The 15337-nt window shown below is 36.5% G+C and overlaps 1 protein-coding gene and 1 long non-coding RNA gene across 9 annotated transcripts; one reads left to right on the top strand and one right to left on the bottom strand.

Annotated features, from left to right (window-relative positions):
* The first annotated feature begins 1113 nt into the window (after window positions 1–1113).
* LOC109008007 (MLO protein homolog 1-like) lies at window positions 1114–7032 on the top strand. Its single transcript, XM_018987932.2, has 14 exons — window positions 1114–1382; window positions 1500–1557; window positions 1715–1935; window positions 2429–2545; window positions 2688–2748; window positions 3308–3396; window positions 3899–3973; window positions 4233–4321; window positions 4502–4551; window positions 4675–4715; window positions 4836–5009; window positions 5608–5643; window positions 5710–5838; window positions 6465–7032. The coding sequence occupies exons 1-14, from the start codon at window positions 1269–1271 to the stop codon at window positions 6942–6944; spliced, it is 1734 nt and encodes a 577-aa protein (XP_018843477.1). The 5' UTR covers window positions 1114–1268; the 3' UTR covers window positions 6945–7032.
* LOC109008008 lies at window positions 1827–9417 on the bottom strand. 8 transcript variants are annotated; one of them, XR_004802536.1, is made up of 6 exons: window positions 9254–9417; window positions 8500–8939; window positions 5255–5865; window positions 4124–4354; window positions 3283–3427; window positions 1974–2368 (listed from the first exon to the last, which is right to left on the bottom strand). It is a non-coding gene; the product is annotated as an uncharacterized LOC109008008 (long non-coding RNA). The 8 variants fall into 8 exon arrangements; XR_004802535.1 differs by having other exon boundaries at window positions 4124–5345; window positions 5772–5865; XR_004802533.1 differs by lacking the exon at window positions 1974–2368 and adding an exon at window positions 1827–1922 and having other exon boundaries at window positions 4124–5865.
* Window positions 9418–15337: the final 5920 nt, after the last annotated feature.

Here is a 15337-nt window from a genome sequence, read left to right as displayed (position 1 = left end):
AAATAATCAGTTAAAAAACAATCTCAGGCATCAAAAGACAAACAATAATAAACCCACCTATACATTAAACTAAACAAAATAAAACCATGGAAACAAAACCAAACAAAAGCTACAAAAAATGACAAAATAAAAATCAGCAAAGCAAAACATAAATTATAAACACCTCATAGAAGGCAAACCAATCTTATCTAAGCGAAGAATTCCACACAACTGCCTATGAATCCCATCAATACCCAAATATATATGGACGTGTAATGTCAGTCTCTCCCTGTCATGCTAAAAAATCTATTGTCCTATTTCCTTTTCTAAATTATGATAATAGCCCAATAGTCATTGGGGTACTCTCAACCAATTTTGCATGCACTAACTAGACTAGAAAACAACTTCCAATTTTTACCCATAAGAAAATATTATGGCCAATTGAATCACATAGTCGACCTGGACACTCAGCTTTTGCATTTTAATTCAATAAGGAAGGATATGCGAGAAAGATAGAAGAATCTCGAAAAAATCTAAGAAAAATAGATGGAACATGACATAATACGATTAAAACTTATAACAAAGTAGAGAAATGGTAGTTGCAGTCGTGAGTGTGAGTATGTAAATGTCACGCAATCATTTTAAAAAAAATAAATAAATACGAGACTTATATGAAAAAAAATTAATTTTTTAATAATAAATTCTACTGTTTTTCAAATCGAGTATACAATATTTATGTATTTTATAATTGTACTTAGCATTTCTTGACAAAGTAAAATGCATGAGAAAAGAAAGGCCCTCATGCACTTTTCTATTGCTCATGGACGCCATCTTGTCACCATCAATACATGATGGAAATTACCTAACAAGCAGATCAATCATGTACGGGACTGTACGTCGTCAAACGTGTACGGTGGCTAGCAATCTGTACGGTTGTTGTCTATTTTCATCGTTAATAGTTTATTAACGTCGTAATTTCTTGCTTAGATATGGCAAGACGTACACAAATAAACAAACAAAAGTCAGTCCGTAGTTGAGCATTGACAATGACTCTCATCAAAGTCAAACATCACTTCATCTTTCTTTCTTGTCTTTGATTGTAGCAGCTGATCAGCGCAAACCTTTATTTAGATCTTAATATTGATCATCGATCTAATCAGTGTTATGAAAACGCTCACACATATATATAGCCTCTCCTGTGCTAGCTTCTTCTAAACAGACCAAACACTAAGAACTTCGAGAGAGAGAGAGAGAGAGAGAGAGAGAGAAGAGAGAGATCAGGGAGAGAGATGGAAGGAGGAGAGGATCTGGAGCATACGCCAACATGGGCTGTCTCAATCTTTTGTTTGTTCTTCTTTCTCTTATCTTTTACGATTGATGCAGGTCTTCATCATCTAGCCAAGGTATGTGTTCTTTTCTTTATACGTACAATCACACACACATATGTGTACGTATTTGAGACATTTAAGGTCTACGGGGTTGTTTGAGCAAGTGTGCTTGAGATGTTTTGCATGCTTCAGTTTCTCAGGAAAAGGAAAAGAAAATCCCTCGATAAGGCTTTGGTGAAGATCAAAACAGGTTAGTACATGCCTAGCTGGCCTCCTCCTCCTGTCTTTTTTAATGGTAAAAGGACTTTTTCAATAGACTTCCACTATCTTGGCGAGAGTTTTCTATATTCTCTCCAGTTAAATTACGTAAACAAGTTTGATTAATTACTTGTTTGAACCGAATACAGAAATGATGAATTTCGGTTTCATATCGCTGCTTCTTGCATTATTGGAAGTACCCATCTCAAAAATCTGCGTCACTGAAGCCGTGGCCAATTCTTTTCTTCCATGCAAAGATGCTGTAGACTCGGTACACCCAACTTTCCCCTCAGCCAAACAAGTTCCAGGATCAAATTCCAGCAAAACACTTTCGAATCAAATCACGGATGATAATTACTGTCAAGCAAAGGTGAGGACCGAGGATAACTACTGTCAAGCAAAGTGAAACTCTTCAAGCTGGGAACTACATCGTATATAGAAAAATAACAATTGAATCGAACCACACGCTTCATATGATCATTAATGGTGAGAAACAGAACATGTGGAATGAAATTAAATCTCTGTTCCAACGATATTGACTAATGCAGATGTCTCACTAATAATTCAATGAACATCATTATGGCCAAGAGACCTTCTGTACTTGTAATCCATACACTAGCTAACGAAAAGTGAACTCAACCAGAACTGAATCTCTCTCGTAAAAAGAAATTATTTAACTAAAATTACAACATCGAAATACTTCTAAAGAGTTCTTCCTAGATATGTAATAGTAGTAATTCTTTGATTTGTGATTGATGAGTGAGCTCCTTTACCGACCCGATCATTACCCCAAGTGACCTGTGCTGCATGACATGGAAGGGGTTACAATATTTTCTAATATGTATTTTTCTTTTATTTTGTAGGGAATGGTTTCTCTGGTGTCAAGGGAAGCAATCTTGCAACTAAATATCTTTATCTCAGTTTTGGCAGTGTTTCACGTTCTGTACTGCATACTGACGATGTGTCTTGGGGTAGCTAAGGTATTGAAGCAGGACAAAACTTGCAAAACTTGTTTACCATCTGGTTGCCATTTTTTCACTTTTGTTATTACTATTTCATTTTGTTCTACCTTTAATTTAGTTAATGCCACAATTAAATCTTTCGAAAAACTTCTGTGAACAGATGAGGAAATGGGAAGCATGGGAGGAAGAGACTCAAACCCTTCAATATCAGATAGCTAATGGTAACCTAATGCTGGTTCTCTAAATGTTTTAGTTTTTTGTTATTCTATATATTATGGTGCCCATCTATAGCCACTCCAATATGGTTATCTTAGAGCCACTCCAACGAGGACTGCAGCAAAAGGCTGTAATCCAATTAGGAGCACTTGTTATTAAAATTTGACATCATGGGCAATCTTCAGTCATGCTGAAGAGAGAATTTGGTATCAAGGTCTACCATCACTTTTACTAGGCTCATGAAGAAGACATGCAGTATTCCATAAATGATTCAATATCTTGTACTCCACTGATAATGATCAAATGATAAGATCAGAACCAGCAAACAAACATGTTGGTACCTCATTCACCTGTACAATTTAGATCATGTATTCTACAAAAGAGTATCATGTTTATTTATCAAATAAACAAATACTTTCATCAAATTAATGGCTAAGGGAATTCATATATTGTTCTAGACATAACGATGGAAGCAAAAATTCTAATCATAGAAAAACATTAATAGCACAAGCTCAGAAATGTATCAGTTATCTACTTACATTTATAATAGTGTCATCTGTACAGATCCAAAGAGGTTCCAGCTTTCCCGTCAAACATCTTTTGGGAGACGTCATCTAAAGCTTTGGAGTGATCACCCTCTCCTACTTTGGCCAGTACGTGAGTTTAATATGATGAGCCTCACATCTGCAACAATTTAGCTAGCATAAGTGGAAAATGATATGAAGAATCCTCAAAGGAAAATGGACATCCGATTATTTGATTAAAACAATTAAATAAGTTCATTCTCATGCTTAGTTTTTTCCCTCCCTTCTTTGGAGCATATAAAACCACTTGGATGCTTTTAACTTGTTCTGAAGGCACAGGAGAACAAGTTTATGCCAAAATGAAGTCTGATTCAGTAGTGTAATAGAGTATGGTAGAAAGATTCTCCTTCATAAGAAAGAAAAATAAGTTCATAAGATCACAATTGTTAAGGAATTCTTCTTATCATTGAAAAAATCAGGCTGTTCCTCTTCAATGATTTAGTTAAAGCCAACAGTTAACACATACCAAAAGCATTAAATATATCGATCAAATCTAGCCATTGAAATCCACATTTCTTCAACCATGGTTCTAAAGATACTAATGACATTTCATTCTCTCTCTTTTCTTTAGGTTTGTTTTGCTCGGCAATTCAGTAGTTCAGTCTCAAAAGCTGATTACTTCACTCTTCGCAACGGTTTCATAATGGTAAGCCAGATCATAAGACTATTTAGTCAAGTAGGAAAGCAGAAAACAAGTACAGTGATAGACATAATCGCAACCATTATGTAAAATGCTTTAGGCATTACTTAAAAGCATTTATAAAAACCTGCCAAACAAAAGAATGAATGAGCTCACAACGATTGGAGGCCAGACTGGAGCAAGCCTCACGAATCCAAAATCCCCTGTAACGTGTTATGCTTCTGTGACAGCTTATAGCTAAATTTCCTTTTGGTTGCTTCTGCAGGCGAATGTGGCTGAAGGCAGCAATTTCAACTTCAAGAAATTTCTTTCTAGGGCTTTCGATGATGATTTTGAGCAGGTTGTTGGAATCAGGTATATATCATTGCCAACATACAACAAGGTTGTCTAGGCCCAGGAAATTAGCATAAGATTTGAAAATCAGAGACATAGAAGGAACATAGCAGCAGTGATGACAATATGCATGAAACCTTAGAAAAGATAACTATCGAGGACAACAAATTCAGACTAAGATTTTGGTGCTCACTCTTGCAGGTTCTGGATCTGGATCTTTTCCATACTATTCATATTTTTCAGCGCACATGGTAGGGAACAACTCTATTGAATCTAATTTCCATATTTGCTTGACTAAATATATACATTTATTGATATTTTGGAGAAAAACACATTTTCATTCTTAACAATGTTTTACCTGACTTCTTTTGCAGAGTTTTACAACCACTATTGGCTACCTTTTGTTCCCCTAGTGGTATAATCAATCGACACTATTACTTCATCTATTTTAAACAACATGAGTGAAGAGATTGCATTTTCTTCTCTGTTTTTGTCCTGACTTCACTCTTGTCTGCCTTTATATTTTCCATTGAAGATTGTTCTAGTTGTGGGGACAAAGCTAGAAGTCACAATAACCAAAATGTGTGTGGAAAGTTGCAAGGAGAACCCAGTGACTCAAGGAACCTTTCTTGTAAACCCTAGTGATAGTTATTTCTGGTTTGGTAGACCTGATTGGCTTCTCCATCTACTCCAGCTTATCCTAATCCAGGTACAGAATATCACAAACATTGCTTATATAAGACTAATTGAATGAAAAGCATATCATCTACAATCCAACGACTTAAAGGTCTTGACCATCCATCCATAAGCCCCCATGAAATCTGACACGGCCATAGTATGTTGTCCTTTTGAATATGTTATACAAATAGGCATAATACATTAAAAAAAATGAGGAAATCAGCCCAAACTGATATCAAAACGTAGTAGAAGAAACAGAATTCACTAATAGAGTACCATATAGTTCCTAGATTGACAAGGTGCATCTTCTTGCATATTGCCAACAATGTGCCTTGCCCTAAACCATGGAAAGGATATTAACTTGCCCCTTAAATGAAGACACACATAGATAATAAGAAAATAATGCAGCTTAAACCTTCCTACTACAAGAAAAATTCATACAGCAAAAATGGCAAACAATATATAGCCACAATAAATTTAAATTTTTTTCAAAAGTTCAGGTTGACTTGTGTGAGTGTCCACAAATTAGCAAACGTTACTTGAAATACAGAAATGAAGTTTATGCAAAAATGGATTTCTCTATACATGATATGATGATAACACACTGATCAGGACTGTGTTATATGCAGAACTCATTTCAGCTGGCATTTTTCACATGGACATGGGTAGGTTTTTTAAGCTCGTAAACTCAAAGATTTTTACATCCTAAGCTGACCCATTAGCCATAACAGTATGAGTATGGCCTAAGGTCTTGCTTCAATGAAAACATGGAGGACTTCACCATAAGGATTACCATGGGTGTGGCTGTGCAGCTCCTTTGCGGCTATGTGACCCTGCCTCTTTATGCACTTGTTACCCAGGTAAAAAAATGCATCCCTTAAGCTATTCTGTAACATGCAACTTATATAAAATTATGTACTAGCAAACTAGTGTTAAGAAACTAAAACAAGATTAGGAGCACTAGATTAGCAATGCTTCCAAAAAGTTGAAAACCAAGGAGGTTAAATCCTTGGTATGTAGAATGTATATAGAAATAACATTGAATACTCCATAACCATGAAAACATACCTTTGAATAGACTGAATTTTGGTCCTTAATCAAATAGTTGTTTGTCCAGTAATCAATAAAAATAAATATTTCCTCCAAACTGGGTCGGAGGAACCTTGTCCGACCCAGCTTGAATGAAAGCTTTATCCATTAAAACAGTCCAAAAATTCACCCACAGGGTCCTAACAGATCACAAGTAAAGTCCTTATTTGCAGCCCTTAACTAAAATCCTTTAAGCGTGGGCAGCTGATCAGGCTACATTACTCTCGTCACAGATACCTAAAATTTAAGCGTGATTTAAGTAGGGTCATGCCAACATGTGAAAATTCTGTTTAAAAGTGCAAAGGATGACAACAAATGAATCATCCTTAGAATTAAGTTTATTGAGTGGATTTGTAACTTGAATTCATTTTTTCATTGTGCTAAATGATTGTCAAAGATGGGTTCTAGCATGAAGAGAGCAGTGTTTACCGAGCGTGTGGTTAGAGGCCTGGAAAATTGGCAGAAAAATGCCAGACGCAGTCTTTCCAAAAATAGATCCAATTCAAGTCGACACTCATCAAATTCCTCACAGTTTAACGCTACTGAGACTTCAATATCAAACACACAAAGCAAACATCTCCCAGAACACAACGACCTTCCTCCATTAGCAGTAATTAGCCCTTCTTCCTATTCCCCTGGAAATGCAGAAGAGGAAGTGCATCACAGCCAAACTCCTAATCCAGCTATAACAAGCCTTTCAACTCAAGAAATCATGAAAGTGGAAGCGAATAGCACCATCATCACCATGGGAACTTATGATGGTGAGATCTCTTTTGGGAGCAGCTGGAAAGCACGAGAAAGCAGTAGGGGCATTGGTGAAATCACTTCAATCATCGAAGAAGATGCCTCCGACACATTAACAGTCTTCAATCACTAGGATATTGATAATGACTTGTAAGAGCATTGGCATTGGATTAGTCATCCCAATCTTCAAAATTTGACTAATATGAAACTTTTTTACTTTTAGCTAATCACTCAAAACTTAAAGTCTAAATTGGATTAGCCATCACACTCTCTATAATAATAAAATATTATTATTTTTTATTATTTATATTTCTTTAATTAATTTATATTTTTTAAATACTTTTTTATTTTATTTTCATAATCTCCAATAACCTCCAAAAATCATATTCATTTTCATTTTCACAACCAAACAATCTATAAAATAAAAATCTCATATCTACACTGCCTGCTATAATTTGATGCAGCTCCTAATTGTAAATGGGCGGCCAAGGTCCTTTTTCTTGTTCCTTTTGTTTTATTTTCCCTCAAATACACAAGTTCATTGAATATTTAGCTTGAATAATCTGACGTAAAAATTTGTTATTCATCGCCATGTCGACTTTTAAATATAAGAATTTAAGATCATCCGTTAAATCGGTATTTCATGGCCTGTGCAAAGTATGTGTTTTAACACAGAAATAATGATGATGAACATAACATTTAGCTATGATTCTTATTTGTTATCATGTTCAATGAACTTGTAGAACCCTCAATGATGTACCCTGTAAATTATTTAGAAACAGTACACTGCACAGTCCAACATTTACAAACAGGAACTTCACTAACATATAACAGCCCAAAATGAATTACAGACTCCAACATTTAGAAACTGTACACTGCACAATCCAGGGAGGTTGAAGCAGAAAATATGATCAAGTATATGCTTTGCAGAAGTAATAGGAAAAGAATTGTGAGACTTCAAACATCACAACAATCATTTCAACTGCAACCTGCCATAAATGCTTGGAGGTGTTCTGTAATTTCCTTACATTTACTTGGAAAACAATAGACCATAATGCAACTTCAGGCCAAATTCCAGCTGGAGTATAAAGATGAAAAACTCATGCATGTTATAATAAGATGCAGAACAAATTAATACCCATCACATATAGAAAGTGCAAACAATCTGGACTTTATCACACTCCAAATAAATGTAAATTCATTCGGGGAACTCAAAGAAAACCTTTCTCCAGTAATATCTTTTAATATATGTTGAGTTGAGAAACTTGGACTAGGGAAGCAAAATGCAGACTCATTTGAAACAGAATGGATGTTTCATATGTAGGTAGGGTAACTGGAAAACTGTGCACCCCTAACTGACAATGGAGGAAACTTCTAATCTATCCGGGAAATCTAAAAAAAATTATGTCAGAATTGAAATTTTGAAAGCGATGCAGAAAAATTAAGTAACCAAAAGAAAAAATAAAAATAAAAATCAGAGAACCAAGTTATTTAATATTCAACAATGTAATAACAATCAGACTTTTTTAAGAGGCCTCCTTGCATCAGGGGTTTTAAGTCTTCTATAGAGTCACACAATGTACAAAAAGTACAACTCTACATGAAATACAACTCTACATGAAATTAGGCTAATTAACATGAGATCTTACATACACGAGATTCCTGCATATTGCTTAGAAACTCAGTACCTTAAACCCAATTTTGGGATTTCTAGAGAAGCATTACAGCACTTTCCCGCATTATTTGTCCTCACCTCAATCTCAACGGTTCGTCAATTGAATACTTCAGCTCTCCACACCTTGGAAATAAGAACCCTTCACCAGTGAGGAGACCATGAGAGGTAGAAAACCAGCCGATTCCCAGACCATATAACATGGGATATATCCAAGACATCCTGAATAAATCCTTAGCATGACACCATAATAGTTGCTGTCATAGAGGAGCTTAGAAACATAATTGCCACCCGGAGTGACATCATGATCAATCTCCGTCACCAGAAGCTCAAAGAAGACATAAAACCACTAAAATAATGTAATTTATACACTTAGCAGCCCACAGAACTGAGGGACGACATGACTGAACCGATCCCCCAAGGTTAACCTCCCAAAGTGTGGTGAAATACATCCAGCTGCAACGGAAGCTTAATTAACCCAAATTATTTGACCCAGAAATTTCGGATTCCAACTAACACAATAATAACAACAAAGAGTCTAAGCTAAACATAAATCTAATAAATACCACCAGACTCCAATGTCACAAAGACCCAGAAACGGAATCAAACAATAACTTCGACGTTAAAGACGACATTAACATTTACCAAAACTCAATCATCCCCAGTTGGAAATAGAGTAAGAACCTTCCTCCCTCCTGTCCCATTAGCCGATTCCAAACAAACCGAGCAAAACAAATGAGAAAAATCAAGGCTAGGGTTTCGTATCTTACCGTGTTGAGGAATATGATTTGGAGAGAAGCTCTGAGCAGCTGCTGGAAAGGAGATGGTCGTGCTGTTAAAGTCCTCTTGTAACTCTATGTTATGTGCCTGAAGGTTGGAGGGAATACAATGAAAGGTTGCTGTATTGAAGGTGAAGTGCATAAGGATCGATAGTTATTAGTTGTAATACGGTGCCGTCTTCTTTTAATGAATTGGTTAAATACGGTGTCGTTCTTCTACTTGTATTGGCAGTAGTAATTAGTTTACATACGGTGCCCTTTTTTTTAATGAGTTGATTAAGTACGGTATCGTTTTGCACATTGTGTTAGTAGTTAGGTTAGTTACTAGACGGCGCCGTTTGTATTCATTTTAGGAGATTAAACAGAGTCTCTCCCATGCATTGTATTTTCATAGTTTCAATATAAAGAGGTAGCCATGAGTTGGGATTGAGGCCAATTCTGGTATTCAAGTGTTAATTCTCTCTCTTACTTTACTCTCTCTCTCTCTCTTCCTCTTGATCACTTTTCTGGAGGTCTGACTCCCTCGAAGAAGCCATAACTAATAAAGAAATCATTTACAGAATAAGGGTCCATTACACTCTACTGTTATAGTGAAGATGGTGGAAATGGAAGAGTGCGGTTGTAGTATTAATTCATTGGGATGATGTTGCATTGAGGAATGTAATGGAAATGGAATGCTACGGACTGATACAATCGTGAATGAGCACACCAGGTGTTCGGATAAAAGGCTAGAAGAAATGTATTGCTACAGGAGTAACTTCAAGGGCTCCCAACCTCCTACAGAATTCCTTCTTCCAATATTCTCTGATGCTCAATTCCACTACCTTTCATGCCTTGAGACGTTGCTCTAACAGGATTTCAACTAAACTAACTTGACCTCACAGTATTCAAAAAATAAATGACAGACCAATATGAAAATAGACAGTTGATAAACAAATGCAACATTTCCAAACACTGCGTTTACAGACCTCATAATAATAAAGATAATTGAAACAGGGCATAACACCCATCTACAGCTAATAAAAACACCCAGCAATATGGTGCGTCTTGTTCTTCAAGTCCCAAACTTCCACGACGTCGTTCCAGCCTCTTTTGAACTGCTTCAAGTCTTCCTTCTTCACTTCAACAAATCCCGTAAGCACTTGACCTCCGTAACTTAGCTCCTGTCTTCTTCCTTAGCGCAAACAGAGCTCTAACATTCTCCTCCTCTTCAAAAACGTTGCCCACAAGGTGTAAGTAAAGGCCTTGAAGTTTCTACAAAAATTCCCAAGTACTTTCTTTTGTAGGTAACCCATTCCATTTAACTAGCACCTCTGTAAGCGCACGGTCCCCATGCCTCCTCATTCTTCTTTCTAAAATTTTCTCAGGTTCTAGTTGTATCTCTACAGAAGAATCAGTGGGAGGAAGAGCACGAAGTATGGGAACCTGTGAGCCCAACTTCCTCTTCAAACAAGAAACATGAAATGTGGGGTGGATCTTGGAATATTCGGGGAATTTCAGTCTGTAGGCCACGGATCCAACCCTATCTTCAACCTGGAAAGGCCCATAGTATCTGGGAGAGAGCTTCAAATTCCTCCTCAAAACTAGGGTTTTTTTATGATAAGGCTGAAGCTTAAGGTAAACCCTATCTCCTTTTTTAAATTCCCTTTCAGTTCTCTGTTTGTCAGCATAATGCTTCATTATTTGTTGTGCATCTGTTAAGTTCTGCTTCAGTAAATTCATAACTTGATCTCTGTTGTTGAGGAGCTGATTTGCTGCCTCATTTGTGACTGTGCTGGTACATAGGATAAAAGAGTGTGTGGAGGGTCTATATGATATGTGGTATTATACCACCTAGGGGTGAATTCGGTCCGGTCCGGTCGGTCCCGATGAGGTTTTGTGGACGGGACCAGAGCAATTCGGTCCAGGGTTTTCTCACCTTGGACCGAACCGAATAGCATAAGGACCGGTACGGTCCGGTCCAATTCGGTCTGGTCCGGTCCGGTTCGGTTGGGCCTATTCAGTCCAACCAAATTTAGATGGGCCAATAGCCCGACCTTATTCTTCTGTTTTTTCGGCCCAATAGTAAAATCCACTAACATTTTATCCAATTTGAAGCAAAAAAATACAACTTATAAAGCCAGCCACAAAATGCTTATAAAAAAATACAAATTACAAAACTATTCACCGATAGTCTAAAAAGGAATAAATTAGAAAGCAATATGCTAACTAAATTATAGTGAATAAATTTAAATAAAAAGTTTTACTACAAAAAATAAATTTTATCTATATCCATCAAAAACTTCAAAAAAGGAATAACCACTTGATTTTCTTCCTAATAATCCATCCAAACAATTTAAATAAGGTTAAAGGCAAATTTGGCTTCTAAAAGGAAGAAAGAAAAAAAAAAAACCATTTCAAAGCATAGATAATTAAAACTAAAAATTATACAAGTCCCAAATAACTGAAAAATTAAAAATCTTTAAATACAAATTACAATTTACATCAATGCAAATTATACAATTATTCTCCTGGCAGCTCCAAGTTCTAGCTTCCTCCATCCTTTGGATTGGCATACTTTTCACTTTTTAGTTTTCACAATACGCTGTAAAGTGTAAACAAAGGAATTATTAGCAAATAGCAAAAGTGAAAATTGAAAACTAACGAGCTAAAATACAGTTCACCTCATCAACTTGCATTGGTTGTAGACATTGTATTTGAAGCCTCCATAGAATTGTCACCGTCCCGAAAAAGTTCTATACAATAAAGAAACAAAACAAATTATATAAATTTTCATAACATATAGTATTATAGATCATAAAAGTTATAAAATGAAGTACTTATAAAAAAAAAGTTATAAAATGAAGTACTTATAAAAAAAACAGTTATAAAATGAAGTAAGTAAGAAACATACCGAACTGCCTCTCAAAATCCTCCACCTCATTCATTAAAGTCTTAAGGTTGATTGAAGTAGAAGAAGAACGAAGCCAATTCTGTGTACAAATTAGAGCGTCAACTATCATTGGAGATAAACTACTTCAAAAAGGATCAAGGACACGACCCGCCATGCTAAATGTAGATTCAGAGGCCACTGTAGATACCGGTATTGCGAATACATCTCGTGCAACTTTTGAAAGTATACGATATCTAACTGAATTAACCCTCCACCAAATAAGAATGTCAAAACTTGGGAATGCCTCCTCACAACTTTCAGCTAGGTATCTATCAACCTCATTCTTGCTCTGCAAAGTGTTTTCCGACTGTAACCGTTGCTTGAATATGGCCATTCTTTCTGCCGTCCTATCAACTCTACCACTACCACTATCATTTGTAGAATTTACTTCTTCACGTGGAGGACTTGTGCGCTGCTGTTGTAGATCAGAACTATTGCCTCCCTCATTATCAGCATATGCCTCATACATGCAGATTAAAGCATTTTTAACCTTCCAACTCAAATCAACAGCTTTTGTGGGATCATTGGCATACATGCATTCCAATGCAAAGTCAAAATATCACATCTTATACCGAGGATCAAGAATAATCCCAACAAATAGCAACATATTCATATTATCTAAGTCGCCCTAATATTTGTCAAATTTTTTCTTCATATTTGTGGCCATTAATCCCACCACGGGGCTTCCTATTTCACACTCCACATCAATTGCATCAAATATTTTAACTAACTCCAAAAAAAAGGAGTTGCAAGTTACATATTCATTCCCCGAAAAAGATAAAGTTGCATCATGAAATAGTTCAATAAACCTTACAAACAACGCCCTAACTTCTTTGATGTTCTCCTATTCACCACATCATCAATTTGATCATCATCGTTATCATCGTCTCCAACACTACTACTAAGGAACCCCGAATCTTCTTCTTCCAACCATTCAAAAGCTTTTCGAAATTTTAAAGCCCCTTCCAACATAAGATAGATAGAATTCCACCTAGTCGGTTCATCTAAACAAATGCCACTTTTGCTTGCAATTTGTTCCAACCCAATACATTTCTTAAATGTACTCCACCTTTGAGGTGAGGACTTAACATATTTTACAACACATCTCACATTCACAATAGACTCATCAAATTCCCTCAACCCCTCACGCGACAATTAAGTTTATGATGTGGGCACAACACTGAACATGCAAGAATTCATATTCCAAAACAGTGTCCTTCCTATACTTGGTTTTTTTCTTCAAATAAGAAACTGCTCCATTATTAGAACTTACATTATCAAGTGTGATTGCAAGTACTTTCGGTCTCCCCCAATCATGCAAGCACATCTCTATGGCCCTACCAAGTATATCACCCTTGTGATTCTCAACCAAACAAAAAGAAAGAATTCTTTTGTGTAGTTTCCAATTATCATCAATAAAGTGTGCCGTGAGACACATATAATTGAGGTTTTGCACGGATATCCATGTATCCGTGGCGAGGGAAACTCGTTGCCCTTGAAGAGCACTTCTTAACTTAATTTTTTTCCTTATATACATACTAAAGCAATCATTTGCAACCGTAACACGGGATGGAATCCCTACCCACTTAGGGTAAACAATGAGCATAAACTTCTTGAAACCCTCTCCTTCAACAAAACTAAAGGGTAACTCATCAAGAATAATTATTTCTGCTAAGGCTTGTCTGCAAGCCTCAACACTAAATGATATGGATACAAATCCCCCACTATCACTTCCTATACCCGCCTTCCAACCGAGAGTAGTTTGGGACTTATCCGTCTGTCTCAAATTCAATGGACATTTCTTACATTGTTTTTCAATGTGATACTTCATGGACTTTGTACTGTTGGTCTTCGTATCATATGCATACGAAGCACCACAGTAATTACATGCAGCCCTAGGTTTAGTTAGATCACCTTTTGGTATTATTGTAAAATGATCCTAAACCATTGACCTATGTCTACCACTACCACTCGGTTTAGTATTAGCACTTACATTGGGTGAGAGTGGAGGAATGCCTTACCCATGTGTAGCCTGTGTTGACTTTACATCATCTGTAGTAGAATCTTGTGGAATCAATTCTGGAATATAGTCCATCTAGAAAAGAAAGAACGAGAATCAAATACTAATTAAGAATTTAGTTCTTACAAAAAATATTTGACCTAAAAATACACAATCTACATTTTTCCTAAAAATGCAAACATTAACAATATTTGAAAAAACATTGGGTTTAGTCATTGATCAACATTAAATGTGTAATGTAAATGTGCCCTTTATTTTAACATTGTAAATATGCCCTTTATTTTAACATGAAGGCTGAAGCTATGTAAAGTTATAAATGTGCAATACAAATTTACAATACTCATTACTCCCACATTACACTTCAACCATCATTTTCTTAAAGTTATAAACCTCATAAATCCCTAATTATTAATAAAACGAACCCAATCACAATTTACAATTTACAAAACCCTAATAACACAAACCCAATCACAATTCACAAAACCCTAATAACACAAACCCAATCACAATTCACAATTCACAAAACCTAATAACATAAACCTAATCACAATTCACAAACACAATCACAAAATGAATAAATTTCGGATTCAAAAACCCCAATAAAACCATCTACCAGATTTGAGTCTTTGAGATTTGAAAGTAACAACATATTTACATAAGTCCATTACTGTGAATTGATTGTGAATTTGTGAGGCCAATTCGCCGAGAGTCTGTGGGTTTATGCGTGGGTGACTGGGTTTGTGCGTGGCTGATTAAGAGACGCGGGATGGAGGGTGTCCCTTGGAGGGATGACTGACGAGAGAGAGAGAGGCAAGACGAGGGACGAGGGAGAGGCGAGACGAGGGACGAGAGAGAGAGGCGAGACGAGGGAGTCAAGGACTCGAGGGACTAAGAGAGGAAAGACGAGGGACTGAGAGAGGTGAGACGAGGGACTGAGAGAGAGGCGAGTTGAGGGACTGAGAGAGGCGAGAGCCGCGACGCGAGACGTTGGGCTGTGATTCTGTGAAGACTCGAGAGTCCGAGACAGAGACGAGACAGAGACAGAGACGAGGGACTGAGAGACGAGGGACGAATTTTAGACCTTAGGGTTTCTTATCCATTGAAACGGCACCGTTTATTCAAA

Source organism: Juglans regia, chromosome 10 (assembly GCF_001411555.2).
Source record: "Juglans regia cultivar Chandler chromosome 10, Walnut 2.0, whole genome shotgun sequence".
NCBI classification, from domain to species: domain Eukaryota; kingdom Viridiplantae; phylum Streptophyta; class Magnoliopsida; order Fagales; family Juglandaceae; genus Juglans; species Juglans regia.
The sequence above is the reverse complement of the archived record's forward strand: the minus strand, read 5'-3'. Positions and strand labels throughout refer to the sequence as shown.

Excerpts from the sequence above, each read along its gene's own strand:
- LOC109008007 (XM_018987932.2), top strand. The coding sequence starts at position 1,269 with ATGGAAGGAGGAGAGGATCTGGAGCATACGCCAACATGGGCTGTCTCA. Across the intron at positions 4,322-4,501 it reads GAGCAGGTTGTTGGAATCAG|GTTCTGGATCTGGATCTTTT; the intron begins GTATATATCATT and ends TCACTCTTGCAG. Across the intron at positions 4,716-4,835 it reads TACCTTTTGTTCCCCTAGTG|ATTGTTCTAGTTGTGGGGAC; the intron begins GTATAATCAATC and ends TTTCCATTGAAG.